We start from the raw sequence: 23,079 nt of genomic DNA, 5'->3' as shown, positions 1-23,079 counted from the left end.
GCGCTCCAGGAGTTTTGAGATGAAGGAGAGATTGGAGACCGGTCTGTAGTTGTTTGCTAATTCCAGGAATTTAGGACCTGAGAATTACGTCATGGCTTGTGATTGGTCGCGTGGCGGTCACATGGGCGGCCGCGACCAATCACAAGCCGTGACGTCATCTAAGGCCCTGAACGCGCTCATTCTTAGGAAGGAAGGCTGCCGGAAAGAAGCCGAGGGTGAGTATATTCCTATTAGGTATATACTCACCCTCGGACGCGCCCTGCTTCTTTCTGGCAGCCTTCCTTCTTAAGAATGAGCGCGTTCAGGGCCTTAGATGATGTCACGGCTTGTGATTGGTCACGGCCGCCCATGTGACCGCTCACGCGACCAATCACAAGCCGTGACGTCATCCCTCAGGTCCTAAATTCCTAGAAGGGAATTTAGGACCTGAGGGATGACGTCGCGGCTTGTGATTGGTCGCGTGGCGGTCACATGAGCGGCATGCGACCAATCAGAAGCCATGACGTCATGGAAGGTGCTGAACGCGCTCATTTTAAACAAAGAAGGCTGCCGGTTACCAGCGGTGATGTCCAGGGGCCTCCGGACAGGTGAGTATATCAATATTTTTTATTTTAATTCTTTATTTTACACATTCATATGGATCCCAGGGCCTGAAGGAGAGTTTCCTCTCCTTCAGACCCTGGGAACCATACACTGGAAACTTCCGATTCCCGATACCACAAAAGTATCGGATCTCAGTATCGGAATTCCGATACCGCAAGTATCGGCCGATACCCGATACTTGCGGTATCGGAATGCTCAACACTATTTGTGACTATATGAACCCAATATTCATTGCCCATCATAATTACCTTGTAGGAGAAGATCAGGGCCACCAATCTGAGGGGAAAACAAAAAATAGAGTATTCACTATAGACCCGCACAGATAGTCTCTGTATATCGGCTGAAGTGGCGCTCCCACCACCGGAGGCGCTGTACCCACATTGACCACATGTTGGACATGTCGAGTTGTTTGTTGGACCATCGGCTGTTGAGGACCAGGTTGGGGTAATGCGGCTGCTGAAAGGTTGGAGCGGCAACATCTTGGGCACAGGGTCGTGGAGAAGCTGATTCCTGGCAATCGGGGTTGTTGAGTTTAGAGCAATCGCTCATGTTTCAGATGGGAGTTTCCTTAAGTTGGAGAATGATCAGCAAGGACATAACGCAGCTCCTCCACAAAAGAAGGGTCAGAAAAAACAACAATAAATCTAGTAAAATGTGTCTAATAAAATGATGGCACGTCCAAGAGACGGCACAGCAACCACATCCCGACCTTAGTCAGAATGAAACTTTCATTCTGAAATTACAATCACAATCTCATTACACAACTTAGATACAAATCACAAACTTTTCTTCTGCTCCATGAAGTTTTAGCGTAGGACCAAAAGTAAAGATAACCGGGGGCAGGTGGGTAATGTAACCCCGAGACTGGGAGCGAGACCTGAATCACTGACCAAAGGACAGAACACTTTGCAACATGTAAAGTCTTAGTGACAATTCACATGAGCAGCAACATGAATGGAGACAGAGATGGACATGTGTGTTGTCCTACTGAAACATGGACAGAGTTTGGTCCAAGATAAAAAAGACATCTGTAAAGACCCTGTCATGACTCTGTTGTCAGGAGACCAGGGGCTCCTTCCCTGTCCCTAACACTAGGGGGTGCCCTAACTCGCCCTGTTCCCCAGATTACTTCTGATGGTGAAGACTCCGGGGCCACGTACCTTTCCTTAGCTCCTGAATGCACTCTTAGTCTGTTCCATTCCCCCACCCAGGTAAGAGGGGAGTGGTAGTGTTCCGTAATACACCAACCAGCCTAACTAGGTAATACGAATAGGAATAAAGTAAAATACCAAACCTACAAATATATTCACATATAACAGAAGTAAATACCGGGGAGTGGAGGATGGAGTTATACCAAAGTACGAGAAAAAAGTGAAATATCACACACTCAAAATCTAGCAACAGTCACAGATAAATCCACCAACCACCTTCTCCTAAAATAACCACCAACAACCTCCAGTCATGCAGCATAAGCTAACTCTGACAATGAGTGCTAGCCAGGACCCAGATTATAGAGGAAATGGGAGTGGCTAACAGTGAACAGCTGAGAGCCTTAATGCAGGAAAGCTTCCAGGAGCTCTCAACTGAGCAGATTAACTTCTGCTCTGCTAAAATAAATTTACACCATTTAATATGAAGTTGATGTGCTTCTAATTGGTGCAGGAGTAGGAGAAATCAGACACTGCGGTCTTCTGGCTCCTCTCTGTTGCGGAAACCCCTTGACAGACCCTTAGACTATAATGTATCTGTTATTCTTAGCAAAATAAAGACATCCAAGAAAAAGATCTCAGACTCGGGAGGTTTTGCAGCATGGCAAGGAAATATCAATAATGATGACCAATTGCTTCACATCCTCCAGATGGCGACGTGCGTGGGCGCAAACTAATCCAAGCATCACAGGGAGCAAAAAGTTACAGCAATCTGATAAATGTGTAATATTATCTTCTAATCATCTATCATACAGGGTGGGCCATTTATATGGATATACCTGGGTAGGTCATTTATAAAGGTGCATCCAAAATGGCCGACTTCAAAATGGCCACCATGGTCACCACTCATCTTGAAAAGTTTTCCCCCTCCCATATACAAATGTTCCACAAGCAGGAAGTTGACATCACCAATCACTCCCATTTTATTTAGGTGTATCCATATACATGGTCCACCCAGGTATATCCATATGAATGGCCCACTCTGTATGATTAATAGCTTCTAGTTTAGATATTCAATTAATCTAAAAAAATATATACAATATTGTACTTCAGAGCTGCACTCACTATTCTGCTGGTGCAGTCACTGTGTACATACCTTACATTACTGATCCTGAGTTACATCCTGTATTATACCCCAGAGCTGCACTCACTATTCTGCTGGTGCAGTCACTGTGTACATACCTTACATTACTGATCCTGAGTTACATCCTGTATTATACCCCAGAACTGCACTCACTATTCTGCTGGTGCAGTCACTGTGTGCATACATTACATTACTGATACTGAGTTACATCCTGTACTATACCCCAGAGCTGCACTCACTATTCTGCTGGTGCAGTCACTGTGTGCATACATTACATTACTGATCCTGAGTTACATCCTATATTATACCCCAGAGCTGCACTCACTATTCTGCTGGTGCAGTTTCTGTGTATATACATTACATTACTGATCCTGAGTTGCCTCCTGTATTACACCCCAGAGCTGCACTCACTATTCTGCTGGTGCAGTCACTGTGTACATACATTACTGATCCTGAGTAACATCCTGTATTAGAACAGACGGAGAACGGAACACTGAAGGAGCGTTCAGAAAGATAGGAAGAGAACCAGGAGAGAGCAGTGTCCTTAATGCCTAGTGACTGGAGCCTAGAGAGTAGGAGAGGGTGGTCAACAGTGTCGAAAGCTGCAGAAAGATTGAGGAGAATGAGCAGAGAGTGGTCATCGTTACATTTTGCTGTCAGAAGGTCATTGGTAACCTTGATGAGTGCAGTTTCTGTTAAATGTAGGGGGCGGAACCGTGAAGGGTCTAGGAGGGAATGAGTGGAGAGGTAACGGGTAAGGCGGGAGTAGACTAGGCGCTCCAGGAGTTTTGAGATGAAGGGGAGATTGGAGACCGGTCTGTAGTTGTTTGCGCATGATGGGTCAAGGGTGGGGTTTTTTTAGTAATGGAGTAATGATAGTGTGTTTGAAGGAGGAGGGGAAAATGCCAGAGGAGAGGGAGAGATTAAAGATTGTAGTTAGGTGAGTTGTGACGACTGGAGAGAGAGACTTGAGGAGGTGTGAGGGAATGGGGTCAGTGGTGCATGTAGTCGGACGAGAAGAGGAGAGGAGCTTGGAGACTTCTTCTTCTGTGATGGGATCTAATGTGGAGAGTGAGCCAGGGGAGATGCAGGGAGGAATGGGAGTCATTGCACTTGGTGTCTGGGAGCGGATTTCCTGAAGGATATTGTCTATTTTCTCTATAAAGTGGGAGGCCAGGTCATCAGCACAAATGTCTGTGATAGGGTCTTGTGCTTTTGGCCTGAGGAGGGAGTGAAAGGTGTCAAAAAGTTTCTTGGGGTTGTTGGATAGTGATGAGATCAGAGTGGTGAAGTAGGACTGTTTGGCGAGGTGAAGGGCAGAGTTATAGGTCCTTAACATAAATTTGAAGTGTATGAAGTCTTCTGGGGTGCGAGTTTTCCTCCATAAGCGTTCAGCACACCTGGAGCATCGCTGGAGAAATCTGGTTTGCGATGTGAGCCACGGCTGTTTCACTCTGTGTTTGGAGGTTCTGAGGGTGAGGGGAGCTACTTGGTCTAGGGTGCTTCTAAGAGTGTTGTTGTAGTGATGTACAGCCAGATCAGGACAGGAAATAGAAGAGATTGGGGACAGTGATGAGTGTAAGGAGTCTGAAAGTGTATGAGGGTTAATGGTATGTAGATTTCTGAATGTGTGGTAGGTAGGAGGGTGCTGGGGTGGGTGAGGAGTTGTGAGTGTGAAGGAGAGAATGTTGTGGTCAGAGAGGGGAAGTGGTGAGTTATCTAGGTAAGAGATTGAACAGAGCCGGGCAAAGACCAGGTCCAGGGTGTTACTGTCTTCGTGTGTTTCAGAGGTTGAGAGCTGTGAGAGGCCTAGGGAAGTGGTTAGTGATAGAAGCTGGGATGCAGATGTGGAAGTGGGGCTGTTAATGGGAATGTTGAAGTCTCCCAGGATAAGGGTTGGTAGTTCTGAGGACATGAAGTGCGGTAGCCAGGCTGAGAAGTGGTCCAGGAAGTGGGTGGGTGAGCCTGGGGGCCGGTATATGACCGCTACTCTGAGGGAGAGGGGACAGAAGAGCCTGATGGTGTGGACCTCAAAAGAAGGGAATGAAAGTGAAGGAACTGGGGGTATATCCTGGAACATGCATTGGGGGGACAAGAGTATGCCGACTCCACCACCAGGTCTGTTAGTGGTGCTTGAGGAATGGGAGAATTGTAAGCCACCATGGGAAATGGCAGCAGGGGAGACAGTGTCAGAGTCTTGGATCCAGGTTTCAGTGAGGGCCAACAGATTGAAAGAGTTGTTCAGAAAGTAGTTGTGCAGGAAAGGGAGCTTGTTACATACAGACCGTGGATTCCAAAGGGCACAATTGAAAGGGAGAGGTGAGGGAGTGCAAGTAATATTAATAAGGTTAGTATGGTTTTGATATGAGTTAGGGTAGCGGTTGAGGTTGGGGGATGAGGGACCGGGGTTTGGGGATATGTCCCCCGAAATCAGTAGGAGTAACAAGATAAAAAGCAAGTAATGTTTTGAAATGTTTGAAGTTTTTTTGTGCAGTGTGTTTGGGTAAGATGGGCTGAGGTTTTTCAGGAAGGTGAGAAGTGCATGGGAGCTATACATGGGAGATGGAAGCAGTGAGGAGCTGATGTGTATGAGTTGTGGTGGAGGGGGGATTGGGCGGTGAATGTGCATTGCAAGGGAGCATAGGAGGATGGGAATAAAGCACCTTGATAAAAGGAAGAGCAGAGTGTGGTTTACCTGACTCCTGCCCTGACTAACTGCCATGAAATAACTGCGGTATCACAATGCTTATCTTCCGTGAAACTTTGCTTCTGTGATGCGTGCACCCCCACTAGCGTGCCCCCCTAAGGATGGTTCTACATTTATAGTCCAGTGATGGGTCAGAAGAGATGGATTATGGGACCAGGGTGGGGATAATTTGGCAGCTGGGGCCAGCACACCAGGGGGTGGTTAAATGATCAAAGGCATTGTGGTTGGCAACATGCTATAACACCTTCACCTGATTGTATCTAGAGTGGCCACAGTAATGGATATACATTCAACATTGAGTACATCCTACAATACAACCAATGAATTATACCAAACATTACGCAGGCACATTAAAATAAGTTGCTAGATGGTACAGTGGCAGATGACAGACAGCAGACTGCAAGCAGAGGTGGGAAGCTATACCATTAGAGTCTATTGCAGCAGATGAGACATGACACAGCAAGCAGAGGTGGGAAGCTATACCTGTGTGAAGACATTCAGAGAAAACAAAATTAAACAGTGGTTGGAGAACTCCACCTCAACAACAGACACTGCTGAAGAGACAGCTTCCTCCTTTAAATAAAACCTATCTATTCTGGACCTACAGTTTCCTCTATGATAGGTGAACCCCTCGTGGCCTGGGGTGTGCCGAATGTGGACATCCACCAGGCGAGCCTCACTAGCTATACTATTAAGGGCGACGCTATCATAAGTCAACTTGTGTCTGGAACCTCCTCTATCTCGGGGCCTCGTGACAGCATTGAAGTCCCCTCCAAAGACAACCTGCCGGCTTGTTAAAAGGTAGGTCTTGATCCTCATAAAGAGACACTTCCGGTTCCACTTAGATTGGGGACCATAGATGTTAATGAGCCGGGGCTCTTGTCCCTTCATGAGGACATCTAAGATCAGGCACCTCCCCATTTCTAACTCAATAACCCGTCGGCATTCCACCGGTGCGGTAAAAAGGACCGCCACTCCGCTATACGGCTCGGCCGCAAGAGACCAATAAGAGGGCCCGAATCTCCACTCCCTTTTACCTTTAAACACGTTTGCCATGTTTGGCAGCCTGGTCTCTTGCAAAAAGAAAATGTCAGCTTCAGGGCCGGACTGGGACTAAAATTCAGCCCTGGCATTTGAAGTCACACAGGCCCACTTGTCGCATGGTGACTGTATAATATCTTTGTACACTTGTAGGCTACAAGAAGTGAGGGGAGTGTAACACGACTATATAAAATATAATCACAGCTGTATCCAGCATTACAGCTCAGTCCCAATAGAATGTAATACAGCACAGCCCCCATAGAATGTAATGCAGCACAGCCCCCATAGAATGTAATGCAGCCAGCCCCCATAGACTGTAATGCAGCCAGCCCCCATAGAATGTAATGCAGCACAGCCCCCATAGAATGTAATGCAGCACAGCCCCCATAGACTGTAATGCAGCCAGCCCCCATAGAATGTAATGCAGCCAGCCCCCATAGAATGTAATGCAGCCAGCCCCCATAGAATGTAATGCAGCCAGCCCCATAGAATATAATGCAGCACAGGCCCATAGAATGGAATGCAGCCAGCCCCATAGAATTTAATGCAGTACAGGCCCATGGAATATAATGCAGCACAGGCCCATAGAATATAATGCAGCACAGCCCCATAGAATATAATGCAGCACAGGCCCATAGAATATAATGCAGCACAGCCCCATAGAATATAATGCAGCACAGGCCCATAGAATGGAATGCAGCCAGCCCCATAGAATATAATGCAGCACAGGCCCATGGAATGGAATGCAGCCAGCCCCATAGAATATAATGCAGCACAGGCCCATGGAATGGAATGCAGCCAGCCCCATAGAATATAATGCAGCACAGGCCCATGGAATGGAAGGCAGCCAGCCCCATAGAATATAATGCAGCACAGGCCCATAGAATGGAATGCAGCCAGCCCCATAGAATATAATGCAGCACAGGCCCATAGAATGGGATGCAGCCAGCCCCATAGAATATAATGCAGCACAGGCCCATAGAATGGAATGCAGCCAGCCCCATAGAATATAATGCAGCACAGGCCCATGGAATGGAATGCAGCCAGCCCCATAGAATATAATGCAGCACAGCTCCCATAGAATGGAATGCAGCCAGCCCCATAGAATATAATGCAGCACAGGCCCATGGAATGGAATGCAGCCAGCCCCATAGAATATAATGCAGCACAGCTCCCATAGAATGGAATGCAGCCAGCCCCATAGAATATAATGCAGCACAGGCCCATGGAATGGAATGCAGCCAGCCCCCCACCAATAGCTCCACAATCCAGTCATCACTTATTGACAAAAAAACAACAAAAAACACTCTACTCACTTCTCTCCTCGTGCCCCGCGCTGCTCCTGGCTCCGGTCTCAGCAGCTGCAGTCTGCCCGACCGGTCACACAGCAGGTGCGCGATGATATGACGTCATCGCGCACCTGCAGTGTCAGCGGCAGGCAGAGCGGGGAATGATGGGAGAGGGGGCGTCAGCGGACGCTCTCTCCTCCATCATTGCATTCAACTGTACCGGCGTCTATGACGCCGGTATAGTTGAATGCGGGGCCGGGAGTGTGCCGCGACAGCGTGGGGAGTGTGCCGACAGCGGCACACTCGAGCGGCCCACTACTGCCATCGGCCCTTCTGGCATTTGCCAGAACTGCCCAATGGCCAGTCCGGCCCTGGTCAGCTTCAACCCAGCTGAGAAAATCAAAGGCCGCAAATCTAGCTGTATTTGACTTTATGCTGGCAACATTAATGGACGCCAACGTCAACGGAGTGGGTACCGCCATCATTGGTGATTGAGTTAGATGGCTTTCTTCTTCCCACTCCCCTTATCCTCTGCCTCAGAGGAGGAATCCTTCCCCCTCTTTAATGACATAGAGGTGTCCATTTCCACATGTTTTTTCTTTTTATCCTCCTCGTCTCCAGACTCTGGGCCAGTCCCTCCCTCCAAGGACCTTACATTCCCAGAAGAAGGAGACTCGGCTCCCTCTGTAAGCCCCGCTGAAGCCGGAACCTCACCCTCAGCATCCTCCTCAGATGAAGAGATGTTCTCAAGGGCTTGGAACCGGTTAGAAAGACCAACCAGAGGGGAGTCAGTTTTTCCTTCCTTAGGTACCTTGGTCAGAGTGGGAGAAGATGTTTTATCTCCCTTCTTTCTCTTCTTTTTGGTGCCAAGCTTACGCTTTTCCTCTAGCCACTGCCTATTATCCTTATCCATACTTTCATAATGGGAGGATTCGGAGGCAGTGGCGGTTTCCTCCCTGTGGATCCTCCTGACCTCCTCATCCAACTCATCATCCCTCGGGGCCTCAGCAGCAAGACTGGCGTCCAGGACAGGGGCCACCGCAGTAGCCCGAGGCTCGCCCAGCTCCCTATCCTGTCTGCGCTTGTCTAGATGCCTCAGCTGGGCAGGTGTCTTTTAATTGCTTTTTCTCCTTGGCCCCTCAGCTCCCTCACCCCTTCTAGTCCCTTCCCCAGCAGAATCAGCCTCGCGGCTTTCTCCCACCCGGGTCACGACTGCATTAGCGAAGGAGCGAGGACAACGGCTGAATGGGTGACCTAATTCACCACACAGGTGGCACCTAATCTCCACACAAGATGCAGCAAGATGGCCGATATCCCCACACAATGCACTTTTCTGCACAGTACAGTTTGCGCTGGAGTGAGTGGGGTTGCCGCACTTGTGACAGAGCTTCGGTTGCCCCTGGTAGAAGACCAGGATACGATCCCTACCTAGGAAGGCAGATGATGGTATGTGGGCAACCGTACCACCTGAACGCTTAAGTTTTACCATAAACGTCCAGGCCCCTGACCAGATACCAAACTTGACACGGTTTTTCTTTGGCATCTCCACTACCTCTCCATACCGGCCAAGCCACGTCATGATGTCATAACAAGAAAGCGACTCGTTACATGTCATCACGGTCATTTTCTTGACTTGATTTTGGCGAGACACCGCCTGAACGGCAAAGTCTCACCAGCCGGGCTCATTTTTTGCCAACTCATAGTTCGACCAGAAGAGTTCAAGCCCCTCCGGCCGAACAAAGCTGACATCAAACTCAGGTGTGGAATAGGGATGTATCAAGGCATAGATGTCAATCGCCTTGAAGCCCATCCTCAGCAGGAGCTCCACAACCTTCAACCTTGGAGGACATGCATCACTGCCCCTCCACCGAAGACGGACCACATTCCTACACACACTACCCGGCCTGGCTGTTGGGAGGGACCACACTGTATCCCCCACTCTTTGTTCTCGGAAGGCCCCGAGGCCATGCCTCTCTATCCAGAAGGATAGATCAACCTCTCGACCCTCTACCATTAGTGATCTCTCCCCCTTCCTTAGAGCCTCCAGGAGACGTCTTTGCATCATGCCATCCCCAGAGCCCAGAGACGAGGAGGATGCCCCATTTCCCCCGGAGGTGACAGCGGCAAAGCTCCTGACAGGTGCTGCCACTACCGGGGGGGGGGCAACCCGACCAGTGACCACATCTGCGCCAACAGCATCACCATTACCCACCTCCATAACCCCCTCACCCTCTACCAAACCAGCAACCACACCACTAGACAAAGAGTTTTCCGCATCCATACCCACCACATTCACTCCTGCTGGACCAGTGACTACAGGGGGTGACACTTTGGCTTCCGCATCATCAGGCACAAGGGGCTGAGTCTCCTCCACAGAACTGGAGGTGACCTCACCCCTGGTTTTATGTGTGCCCTCCGCATCATCAGTTGATATTTTCCGCTGCTTCATGGTTGCTACCAGGCGCCGTTGATCTTTCGCCACTGTGGGGCACCGCTGATCCTTCGCATCAGGATCTTGTTGACCAGCGGCACCAACACAAAATAGGACTTTGGGAGGACCGGAACTCCCAGCCCCAGTAACTCCCTCACGCTGCCGCCGCTCCTCAACTAAGTGATCAGCGGCAACAGTATTCAGGGGCACCGAAGCTACCGAAGCTTCCCATGACAGCGGGCCGCACCCCCCTCCCACTGAGGAGCACACCACAGTATTGTGGCCTGACCGTTCACCCGCCACCGGGCCGCCCTCACTGTCCAGCCTCTCGGCTGATGCACCTGCTGCTACGTCCCGGGCTGGGCAACGGGGCTTATACAGCGAGCTGACCCTGCAGCCGACTCAGGAGGTACAGGGAGGTGGGCATATACATAGCTTACTGCTTCCTTCAGGTTTGGCTTGGTGGTTTTCTTTGCCTTTTTCTTCTGCCCCCCAGGTGCCTCCTCTGGTAAATCATCACCAAGATGGAAGTTCTGAAGGCACACTGGGGACTCCAGGAGCTTGATCTCTGCCATTAGCGCCCCTCCGTGGCCGATGTTGTCACTGTCCTCCCCAGAGCCAGCAGAACTGCGACGAGATGTCATTGTCGCCTGTCCTGCAGGGACCTCGCTGCACGTGGCCTGTGAGTGACTAAGCAGGCTGCCAGGTGGGGCTTTCTGCTGGTCATCCTCCTCCTCATCATCATCATCCACCTGGCTCTCAGGCTGCAGCCCCATCTGCCTTTGCTCTCTGTTATCAGCCGTTTCTCTGAATCGGTCTTCATTTATAAGCTTTTCTTTAAATGGTCCACTTTTTTCTCTGATGTAAGCTTTTCTGACTGCAAGCTCATTGATCTCAACTTTCAGTCTCCTTACCACCGCCTGGAGCTGATTCTTCCTCGGTTTGGAGGAACCTGCAGCTTTGTTGCTTGTGCAGCGCAGATCCTCCTGAAGCCTCCTCAGGGTCTTACTCGCCTCTTCATACTCACGGAGGTGGCTCATGACCCGGAAGGCATAGGTGGACACAGACTCCCGGGGTCTCTGCAGTGCCCAACCCTCCTCAGTGAGGTCGGCCTCAGCTCTGTGAGCACTCAGCTTTCCTCCGGAAGGACCGCCATCTTGCACATTAGCAGGCTTCTCCTCCATGGAAGCCTTGCGGCTTCTCGGGGTCTCTGCAGACCTGGGGGGAGTAGGAGCCACATTGCTGGGACTCCTGGTGGAGCGTCTCACCCCCGAATCCTCTGATGTGCAGGCTGGTTGCTGGTTCCTTCTGCCCCCCGCCAGCCTGGTCCGGGAAGCAGAAGCCTGGGACTTGGCTCCTTCACTCATCCCAGGAAACCTACTCTCTCCCTGGGTAAGAGAGAGAGCAGGTCCCCGGGTGGAGAGGTGGTGGTTCTCAGTAGCTCAGGAGCATACAGCAGGTTCAGTGGCGACCACACCCACAATCACCACAATGAGTAGCAGCTGAGCAGAGCTGCACCCACTATTCTGCTGGTGCAGTCACTGTGTACATACATTACATTACTGATCCTGAGTTACATCCTGTATTATACTCCAGAGCTGCACTCACTATTCTGCTGGTGCAGTCACTGTGTACATACATTACATTACTGATCCTGAGTTACATCCTGTATTATACTCCAGAGCTGCACTCACTATTCTGCTGGTGCAGTCACTGTGTACATACATTACATTACTGATCCTGAGTTACATCCTGTATTATACTCCAGAGCTGCACTTACTATTCTGCTGGTGCAGTCACGGTGTACATACATTACATTACTGATCCTGGATCCTGAGTTACATCCTGTATTATACCCCAGAGCTGAGCTCACTATTCTGCTGGTGCAGACACTGTGTCCCTACATTACATCACTGATCCCGAGTTACCTCCTGTATTATACCCCAGAGCTGAGCTCACTATTCTGCTGGTGCAGTCACTGTGTGCATACATTACATTACTGATCCTGAGTTACCTCCTGTATTATACTCCAGAGCTGCACTCACTATTCTTCTGATGCAGTCACTGTGTACATATATTACATTACTGATCCTGAGTTACATCCTGTATTATACTCCAGAGCTGCACTCACTAGTCTGCTGATGCAGTCACTGTGTACATACATTGCATTACTAATCATGAGTTACATCCTGTATTATACCCCAGAGCTGCACTCACTATTCTGCTGGTGCAGTCACTGTGTACATACATTACATTACTGATCCTGAGTTACATCCTGTATTATACCCCAGAGATGCACTCACTATTCTGCTGGTGCAGTCACTGTGTACATACATTACACTACTGATCCTGATTTACATCATGTATTATACTCCAGAGCTGCACTCACTCTTCTGCTGGTGCAGTCACTGTGTACATACATTGCATTACTAATCATGAGTTACATCCTGTATTATACCCCAGAGCTGCACTCAATATTCTGCTGGTGCAGTCACTGTGTACATACATTACTGATCCTGAGTTACATCCTGTATTATACCCCAGAGCTGCACTCACTATTCTGCTGGTGCAGTCACTGTGTACATACATTACATTACTGATCCTGAGTTACATCCTGTATTATACTCCAGAGCTGCACTCACTATTCTGCTGGTGCAGTCACTGTGTACATACATTACATTAATGATCCTGATCCTGATCTTATAACATTTTACTCTGACACATTTAGAGACATTTTGGATAGTTTTATATTATTTATTGCTGGATTACAGGAATTTTAGATCAGCAGATTACAGGACGGTCACACCTATAGGTTACAGTGATGTCATATATGAAGCCTGTGATGTCCACGGAGAGTGGCGCTGGACAGTCACATATTAGCGGGGGAGGGGCTCAGTATCCGTTATAACTTGTAGAAGTGCTGGATCTGTAATAAAAGCTTTGTTGAATGACAGCCACGTAAACAATGAGTAAAATGTAGCAAAAAATGCCAAGTGTCATGGCCGCGAAGTTGAGCCCACGGGCCATGGAGGAGTGCGACCTGGCGGAGTATAGGTCATTCCTCGCGATTGCCTCCTGCGTCTGGAAATAAAGGTAGAAGAGACAGCGGTCAGTGATGGCAGCGCAGCATCGTAAGACCCCTATACTACCCATAGAGGGCGCCACTTAGCAAGAGCCCTCCTGATGAGGCGGCACAGGGTGACATGATGCTGCTCCCAGACTAAAGCTTTTCGCGATTGTCAGTAATGACATTTTCTGCAACTTCCTATTTATTTCACTTCCTTGGTATTTTAGATGTCCGTGGATGGTAAATATCTTTTTACATCCAGAGACTGAAAATCTTGTCTTGCTCTAATATTTCTTACAGCTGAAGGTTTGTTACATTTGTATCCGATGTATAGGAACACATCAGCAGTAGAAATGTCTCTTCTCTCCTGCTAGATTGTTATAATGTATCAGTCTGGAGTCCAAGCTGCTGATTTCACAAATGATCGGATACAATTGTAACAAAACATGAGCTGTGAGAAGTGTTAGGCTAGTTTCACACTAGCGTTAACTGCATTACGTCGCAAATCCGTTTTTTGGCCGAAAAAACGGATGCGTCAAAAAAGTGAAAAACGGTGACAAACGTATGCCACGCATCCAGCATTTCGACGGATCCGTCGCAAATCCGCTAAACGTTTCCGTCGAAAATACTGGATGCGTTGCATACGTTGTATCCGTTTTACCATCCGTTGTATCCGTTTTTCCGACGGATCCGTTTTTAAAAGGGGAGGCTCCCAAAATTTGATTGGCTACTGGAAAATTTGAAAAACTATATAGTACTGTATTTACAGCCCATCTTTGTGGGTTTTAGTTTTGTGGCAGCGATGGAAGGTGTTCTTGGGAGGATTGCTAGTTTGGTTACCGACGTTATCTTTGAGACAAATCGCCTGGATATCATAGTGCGGGAGAAGGAGGCGGCAGCGGAAAGGCGTAGGATGCTTCTGCAGCAACGGAGACGAAGACGAATGTGGATTCATCCGATTAATCAACTACGGATGACCCGGGGTGTCCAGTCCACTCTGTACCTGGAGTTGCGGCACAATCCACACAAATTCCACAACTACGTGCGGATGAGGATTGAACATTTTGATTTTTTGCTTGCAAAACTGGAGGATGTCATCCGAAGACAGGATACAAGGATGAGGCTTGCCATCACACCGGCGGAGCGGCTGATGGTGACCCTGCGGTAAGCCTCTTTTTTTTATTTCATTGCTGATATTGAATGTTATATTACATGCTGCAGAAAATACTGCGCTGGCATATTGCGCACTATTTTCTGCAGCATGTAGTTTTGGTTTTCTTGGCGGACATTCAACTGCTTTATTTAAATGTCATTGCTGATATTGAATGTTAACAGACTGCAGAAAATACTGTGCTGAAATATTGCGTTGCATTTTCTGCAGTTTTTTTTTTTTTTGGTTTTTTTGGGTTTGATGACATGCAACTGCTTTTTTCCTGTCATTGGTCATTTTGAATGTTATATTACATGCTGCAGACAATACTGCGCTGACATATTGCGCACTATTTTCTGCAGCATGTAGTTTGTGTTTTCTTGGCGGACATTCAACTGCTTTATTTAAATGTCATTGCTCATATTGAATGTTAGATAACAGACTGCAGAAAATACTGCGCTGAAATATTGCGTTGCATTTTCTGCAGTTTTTTTTTTTTTGGGTTTTTTGGGTTTGATGACATGCAACTGCTTTTTTCCTGTCATTGGTCATTTTGAATGTTATATTACATGCTGCAGACAATACTGCGCTGACATATTGCGCACTATTTTCTGCAGCATGTAATTTGGGTTTTCTTGGCGGACATTCCACTGTTTTTTTACACCGGATTCATGCTGGTTTTATTGGGTCTCCTGTCATTTTAAAAAAAATTAACAGTGCCATATTATAAAAAATTGCACAGACAAACAATTTTTAACATTTTTTTTTTTTTTTTTTTTATAAAGTTTCCTAGCTACGGGTGAATCTATGACTTCGCTCCATTATCAGTTCAGGCTGGGCATTTCAACTATCTCTGGAATAGTGAAGGACACATGTCGGGCTGTTTGGACCACTTTGCAACCAGAGTATATCCCCCAACCATCCACGGAAATCTGGTTGCGAAGTGCTGAAGAGTTTCAGCAAATTTGCAATTTCCCTAATTGTGTGGGTGCAGTTGACGGGAAACACATAAGGATTGCGAAACCGGCAGGAACAGGATCGGAGTATTATAATTATAAGAAGTATTTCTCCATCGTCCTTATGGCTATTGCAGACGCCAACTGCAGGTTCCTTGCCGTGGACATTGGAGCGTATGGACGGTCCAATGATTCGCAAGTGTTTAAAAACTCTCCGATGGGTCGTTGCCTTTATGGAGAGAGCTACGATTTCCCGCCAGCCAGACCACTGCCAGGAACAAATGACCCAGCCCTGGAATATGTCTTTGTAGGTGATGAAGCCTTTCAACTGTCGCTGCACCTACTGAAACCGTACAGTAGCCGGAACTTAAACCATACCAAGCGGGTCTTTAATTACCGGCTTACTAGAGCACGAAGAGTAGTGGAGTGTTCCTTTGGCATATTGACGGCGAAGTGGCGAGTTCTGCTGACGGCTATCAAGCTGAAAACAACAACTATAGACGAGGTAGTTAAAGCCTGTGTGGTGCTCCACAACTTTGTCCTGTCAAAGGAGCCCGTTTCTTTGGATGATGAAGAGTTGGAGACCACCTTGTGGGACTACCGCAGCAGCTCGGTTCGCTCTACAAGTTCAGTTACAAGGATGAGGGACCAGTTTGCCGATTATTTTGTCTCACCTGTCGGGCGGATCCCGTGGCAAGACATGATTGTGTAACCTGTTTCCCATGTGTAACCTGTTTCCCATGTGTTTTGGTTATGTAAAAAAAGTGTTTCTGCCCCCCCCCCCCAAAAAAAAGGCCCAAAAGCGTGGTTTTCTTGCTAGTAAAACCATTATGTTATACCCTTTACATGTCTGGTGTTTGTTTTTATTAAACCTTTTTTTATTATATTACCTTAATAAATCCACACACACACAAAGAGTAGAATTGTAATCAGAAATTTATTTTAACTCTTTTTTTTTTTTTTTTTTTTTGTTTTGCCAAAAAAATATATATATATTTTCCAACATTTTTATAGAAAAATTAGAACATTTTTTAGAATCTTATTTACACACTTTACAAATTTTCAAAGTGTTGGGTGGAGATATGAGAGGAGGATGTGCCGGAAGGTTGGACCACGTCGATAGGTGGGGAAACCCTACTTGTTTGGGGTGCAGTGGAAGTGGGGGTTAAACCAAGAGGCTGACCAGAGGGGGGTGGTGTTGGGGTAGGTGGAAGAGAAAAGTTCAGTAAGGAAAACATTGGGGAAGTAATTTGGTCTAGGGGCCGGGATTGTTGTGGGGACTGGGTCGGGTATTGTGACTGGGTAGGGTAGTGGGAGTGGCGTGGGGTTTGGTAATGGTGCTGGTGTGGGGATTGGAGCTGGGTTTGGTAATGCTGCTGGTGTGGGTATTGGGGCTGGGTTTGGTAATGGGGGGTATGGTGTGGAATTGGAGTGGAGGTGTGGTGAGGTGTGTGGGTCGATTCATTAATGGCCTGCAGTGCAGCATTATGGCAGGTATTCATTACCCGCATCTGTTGCTCAAAAGAAAGCTTCTCCATGCTCATGAGCATGGATTGGAAAAAAAGGTTGGCCGGATCGGGACTTACAGCTGAATGCAGCCTATCCAAGCGACTGCTGGTTTCCTGGCTTGTTTCACTGATGCGTGATTGCACCATGTTGAAACCAGCAGTCACTTGCTCTCCCAAAATTTTGAAAGAGCCTTGGAAGGATGCATTCAGGTGTAAGAACTCAGGAGCATAGCTCCTTTCCTGACCCCTCTGGCGCTGCCGCCACGAACCTAATGGTGGTGTCGAGGTGGCAGGATCAGAGGGGTGGGGTAAAGGGAACGCTAACTGTTCAGCATCAGATGCGAGCAATGAAGCCTGCAATAATGCTCCACTGCTTGGGGCGGATGAAGTGGAGGGGACAGAGGGGTCAGAGGAGAGGACAGAGGGGTCAGAGGAGGGGACAGAGGTGTGGGGCCTACCGACGTGGCCCTCAGTGGCGGACTCAGGAGGGATCGCTTCAGAGGGCGCAGAGGAAGATGCAGGCGCCCGGTGGCTGGAGAAGGTGCTGTGAAAGAAAAAACAAAAGAAATTAATACATTGGAATGAAAAAGCCCTGACTGAAAGCAAACTAAGTAGACAGGTTAACATGGTTATAATTGGGCTGTAGAATACTTACACTCTGCTCAGCATTGTTCGCCTCAGGAAGGAGAGGGCCTGGCCATATTTATATCTGCTCCTCTTCCTTCCTGCAGAGCCACTCGGGGCCTTCATCTCATCATTGAATTCCCTCTTAAAGCGATCCCTCAGTGACCGCCACCGCTTCCTAACCTTTCCAACTGTGAAGACAAGAATCAAAAGAAAAAACAAAAAATTGGTAAATGCAATACATTACAGTCAGCTCAAAACATCACTGGAAAGTGAATACTTACCTAGTTTGCTCTGCTGCTGAGGATGAAGGCTCTCCCGCCTTGGAAACAGGGTGCGACACACTTCGTCCCAGAGCCGACGGGTGACACCGGTATCTGCATGCCTGCGGTCAGCCATGTTCCACAGCGGCTCCCGCTCACGAACCTCCTCGATGAGACAGTCTACATCAATGTCATCATCATCATCATCCTCCTCTTCTGCGGGAGCACGCTGTGAAGCCTGTGTCAAAAAAAAAAAAAAAGGAAAACAAACAAATTAGTACACTGAAATACTAAAGTACCAATAGAATCCCCCTCCCCCAAAAAAAAAAAAACTCACTGATGGCCGACCGTGGCGACGAGTCCGCCGACTCTGGGACTGTCTGGGAGAGCCTTCAGCGGCAGCAGCAGGAGCAGCAGCAGCAGCCTGAAATGAAGGAAACAAATTCTCAGTTAAGGTAGGCAGGTGTTTAGTAATCTGTTTTGTGTATGGTGCAGTGTGATGTGCGAAGCAACTGTTTCACCACTACTTACACTTGGTTCCTCCTCCACTTGCATCTCTCCACCCGTCTCGCCCCCTTCTGACAGCTCCTCATCTGATTCAGCTTCCTGTTGAAACATAATGTATGCATGTAGTTATCCATAAAAATTTAATTTAAAGAAATTTAAAAAAAAAAAAAAATTTTGTGTTAACTTACCGATACACGCTGTTGCTGTGGAGGAGGGCTGTCAGAAGAGGACATCGTTTTGTGGTCCTGGTGGGCAGCGGCTGTGTCCTGGTGGGCAGTGGCTGTGTCCTGGTGGGCAGTGGCTGTGTCCTGGTGGGCAGCGGCTGTGTCCTGGTGGTTCTGTAAGTTAAAGACACACTTGCAATCTGCTCGACACATTGAAGTAGCAGATTGGGGTCTTCAAAACTTACTTCTAGCTCTTTAGCTGTGGTCCTGGTGGGCAGCGGCTGTGTCCTGGTGGGCAGTGGCTGTGTCCTGGTGGGCAGCGGCTGTGTCCTGGTGGGCAGCGGCTGTGTCCTGGTGGTTCTGTAAGTTAAAGACACACTTGCAATCTGCTCGACACATTGAAGTAGCAGATTGGGGTCTTCAAAACTTACTTCTAGCTCTTTAGCTGTGGTCCTGGTGGGCAGCGGCTGTGTCCTGGTGGGCAGTGGCTGTGTCCTGGTGGGCAGTGGCTGTGTCCTGGTGGGCAGCGGCTGTGTCCTGGTGGGCAGCGGCTGTGTCCTGGTGGTTCTGTAAGTTAAAGACACACTTGCAATCTGCTCGACACATTGAAGTAGCAGATTGGGGTCTTCAAAACTTACTTCTAGCTCTTTAGCTGTGGTCCTGGTGGGCAGTGGCTGTGTCCTGGTGGGCAGCGGCTGTGTCCTGGTGGTTCTGTAAGTTAAAGACACACTTGCAATCTGCTCGACACATTGAAGTAGCAGATTGGGGTCTTCAAAACTTACTTCTAGCTCTTTAGCTGTGGTCCTGGTGGGCAGCGGCTGTGTCCTGGTGGGCAGTGGCTGTGTCCTGGTGGGCAGCGGCTGTGTCCTGGTGGGCAGCGGCTGTGTCCTGGTGGTTCTGTAAGTTAAAGACACACTTGCAATCTGCTCGACACATTGAAGTAGCAGATTGGGGTCTTCAAAACTTACTTCTAGCTCTTTAGCTGTGGTCCTGGTGGGCAGCGGCTGTGTCCTGGTGGGCAGTGGCTGTGTCCTGGTGGGCAGCGGCTGTGTCCTGGTGGGCAGCGGCTGTGTCCTGGTGGGCAGTGGCTGTGTCCTGGTGGGCAGCGGCTGTGTCCTGGTTTATCTGTTATATGTATAATGGATCTATAGTTAGACCACCCCCTGAACTAGGTAATGTTCAATGATAAACACCCTACTAAAATGATGTCAGAAATGTTCATACAGGTGAACACCAAAACCCCCCCAAAAAGTTGCACGTTATACCATTCATTTCCATGTCCCAAAAAACAAAATTTTTTAATGTTAACACCATGAAAAAATATATTTGACACATTTTATTTAAAATAAATAACCTCTCCCCCCCCAAAAAAAAAAAAAAAATACTTTACAGGTTAACCTTTATTAAAAAAAATGAGCCCTCAACCAACCCTGTATTGCATGTGTAACCATTGGTACATACACCAGTTTTAAATTTACCTTTATGAAATAATACTACGGACATTTTTTTAATAAACATTTTATTATAATTTTTTTTTTGCACTTTTTTTTTTAAAAATCACAAGGAGCTGACATGCTCTTTATTTTAAATACAAGTACTTCAACTGCAAATGGTTATAACTGTAATAAAAAAAAATTCAACACTTTTATTAAATAGAAAAACCCCACACTCACACATTCAAACCACAAGCTGCACACCGCTAGACTTTTTTAAAAAACACATCAGATTTAAAAAAAAAAAAAAAAAAATTAAACCACATGCTGCACAGACCACTATACAGTCAATACATCAGAAAAAGGCAAATAACCAATTATACAGCATGGACAAATGCACATGCCATCAACAAGACGTACCCAAAAAACATGCATGGTATGTGTCCACATTCAGGATCGCATCAGAATTTGGGCAGGATTTCCCATCAGTATTTGTAAGCCAAAACCAGGAGTGTAAAAATTAGGTAAAGTATAATACGAAAACAGGCACACTTTTGCTTTTATCACCCACTCCTGGTTTTGGCGTACAAATACTGATGGAAAATCCTGACCACATCCTGATGCAATCCTGCACATGGACACATACCCTCCCACATGAACAGGCATAAGATTGGCAAAGGCATAATATGGTGCAGGCACATGGTACAAAAGCACACAGCCGTCCAAAAATGCACACATACACATGCACGCACATAGCTTTATGCAAATACACATATGTACAACAAAGGCAGAAAGGTGAAACCAATCAGAAGACGCATACACACACACACATACAAAAGGCTGACAATCCTTTGGCTGAAGCAGCAGGTCTTCACAGTGGCTGGCATCATGGTGGATCTGGACTCTAGCATGGCACTGGCTGGTGCAGGACGATGGCAGGCCTCAGGTTCTCTTCAGGTTTTAAGCTCTTGCTGTAGTCAGTAGTACCTCATACACACAGAAATGCACAGGCACACAGATGCACACTAAAATTGCAATACTCACACTGGCTATGGTGGCTGGAGTCTTGTAGCAGGATGTCTGGAGTCTTGTGGCAGGATGGCTGGAGTCTTGTGGCAGGATGGCTGGAGTCTTGTGGCAGGCTGGCTGCAGTCTTGTGACAGGCTGGCTGGGGTCTTGTGCTTGGCTGGGGTCTTGTGGCAGGCTGGCTCTTGCTGGCAGGCTTCTTTGCTTCTCTGTGTCTTGCTGGCATATGTGGGGTTCAAGGCCCAGGCCAGGTTTATATAGATTTGGGGGTGTCTGGCCAATTGGCAACAAAATACTTCTTCTGAGCATGCTCAGTGTAAAAAAAACGTATTGCAGCGCTGCATTGCGTCGTACGACGTGTCCCGACGCATCCGTCGCTCATAGGCTTCCATTGCAGCCAACGACGTATGCCGCAGGATGCGTCGCGACACGTTTTTTAGGCGGAGACAAAAAACGTTACAATCTACGTTTTTTTGAGACGACGTGTCGCCAAATTTCGACGCATCCGTCGTAAAACGTACACGACGTATGCCAATCCGTCGCCATACGTCGCCAATACAAGTCTATGGGAAAAAAACGCATCCAGCAAAAAGTTTTGCTGGATGCGTTTTTTCTGAAAAAAGACGTTTTGAAACGTAATGCAGTTAACGCTAGTGTGAAAGTAGCCTTAGATCCCCTCTCTTTTAGGGCTGTCCCACACGTCCAGATAATTCCGGTACCGGAATAAATCGGTACCGGAGTTATCCGTGTCCGTGTGCCTGGGAACTCACGGAGGCCATACCTGCGGCACACGTGTGCCGCCCGTATGGCGAGTGGGTACCACACGGAGCGTGTGGTACCCACTCTGCATGGTGCTGAAGCTGCTGAAGCTGCGATTCATATCCTCTCTGCAGTAACGTTTGCTGCAGAGAAAATATGAAGAATAGTGTTAAAAATAAAGATTTAGGTGTCCGCCGCCCCCCCACACCCTGTGCGCCCCCCCGCTGGTCAGAAAATACTTACCCGGGTCCCCCGTCGGCTGTCGCTCCTTCTTGGTCTTGCCGCGGCTTCTCCTGCATGCGGTCACGTGGGCCCGATCATTTACAGTCATGAATATGTGGCTCCACCTCCATAGGGGCGGAGCCGACTATTCATGATTGTAATTGATCGGCCCCACGTGACCGCATACAGTAGGAGGCGCGGCCAGACCAGGAGGGAGCGACAGCCGACGGGGGACCCGGATAAGTATTTTCTGACCAGCGGGGGGGCGCACAGGGGGTGGGGGGGCGGCGGACACCTAAATCTTTATTTTTAACACTATTCTTCATATTTTCTCTATAGCAAACGCTGCTACAGGGAAGATATGAATACCGGCTTCAGCACCATGTGGGGGGGACAGCGCTTACTGTAGCGCTGTCTCCGGCACGCACACGGACCCCAGACGGAGAATGTCCGTGTGAGGTCCGTGTTTTACGCGGACCCATTGACTCTATTGGGTCCGTGTAAAACGTGCGCTCCCACGAACACTGACATGTCTCCGTGTTTGGCACACGGAAACACGGTCCGCACACGGTCCGCAAAAAATCAATGACATCTGAACAGATGCATTGATTTTTATGGGTCTACGTGTGTCAGTGTCTCCGGTACGTGAGGAAACTGTCACCTCACGTACCGGAGCCACTGACGTGTGAAACCGGCCTCATGGATGGATCCCACAATGCTCCCGGGCGTATCACCCACAAGATGGAACTAAATACATTAGACAGCAAGAAAACAAAACACAAAGAGTGATGGAGGATGTGATGTCCCCTACAGTGCAGGCCTCTAGGCATCTGCCTATATGAACCCATTGCTGCCCATCATCATTACCTTGCAGGAGAAGATCAGGGCGGCTACTCCCAGGGGCAGACAGCAGAACACAAAATTCACTAAGGACCAGCACATGTAGTCGTTGTATATCGGCTGAAGAGGTGCTCCCACCACCGGAGGCGCTGTACCCACGGTGAAAACATGTTGTCCTGGCTGGTAGACCCCGGGCT

The 23,079-nt window shown here is 48.1% G+C and overlaps 1 protein-coding gene across 1 annotated transcript; it reads right to left on the bottom strand.

Annotated features, from left to right (window-relative positions):
- Positions 1–13,896: 13,896 nt before the first annotated feature.
- LOC143770556 (uncharacterized) lies at positions 13,897–18,757 on the bottom strand. Its single transcript, XM_077260261.1, has 6 exons — positions 18,627–18,757; positions 18,463–18,537; positions 18,269–18,355; positions 17,953–18,169; positions 17,700–17,859; positions 13,897–17,588 (listed from the first exon to the last, which is right to left on the bottom strand). Exons 1-6 carry the CDS (start codon positions 18,669–18,671, stop codon positions 16,589–16,591), a joined length of 1,584 nt encoding a protein of 527 aa, XP_077116376.1. The 5' UTR covers positions 18,672–18,757; the 3' UTR covers positions 13,897–16,588.
- Between the last annotated feature and the right edge of the window lie 4,322 nt (positions 18,758–23,079).

This window comes from Ranitomeya variabilis, chromosome 4 (assembly GCF_051348905.1).
Source record: "Ranitomeya variabilis isolate aRanVar5 chromosome 4, aRanVar5.hap1, whole genome shotgun sequence".
Lineage (NCBI taxonomy): Eukaryota > Metazoa > Chordata > Amphibia > Anura > Dendrobatidae > Ranitomeya > Ranitomeya variabilis.
Note: the sequence above shows the minus strand (reverse complement) of the source record. Positions and strands in the feature narration are given on the sequence as shown.

Coding starts and splice junctions, on each gene's coding strand:
- LOC143770556 (XM_077260261.1), bottom strand. CDS start 18,671: ATGTCCTCTTCTGACAGCCCTCCTCCACAGCAACAGCGTGTATCG. Junction 18,170..18,268: donor GTCGCCACGGTCGGCCATCA/GTGAGTTTTTTT, acceptor TTTTTGACACAG/GCTTCACAGCGTGCTCCCGC. Junction 17,860..17,952: donor TCAGCAGCAGAGCAAACTAG/GTAAGTATTCAC, acceptor TTGTCTTCACAG/TTGGAAAGGTTAGGAAGCGG.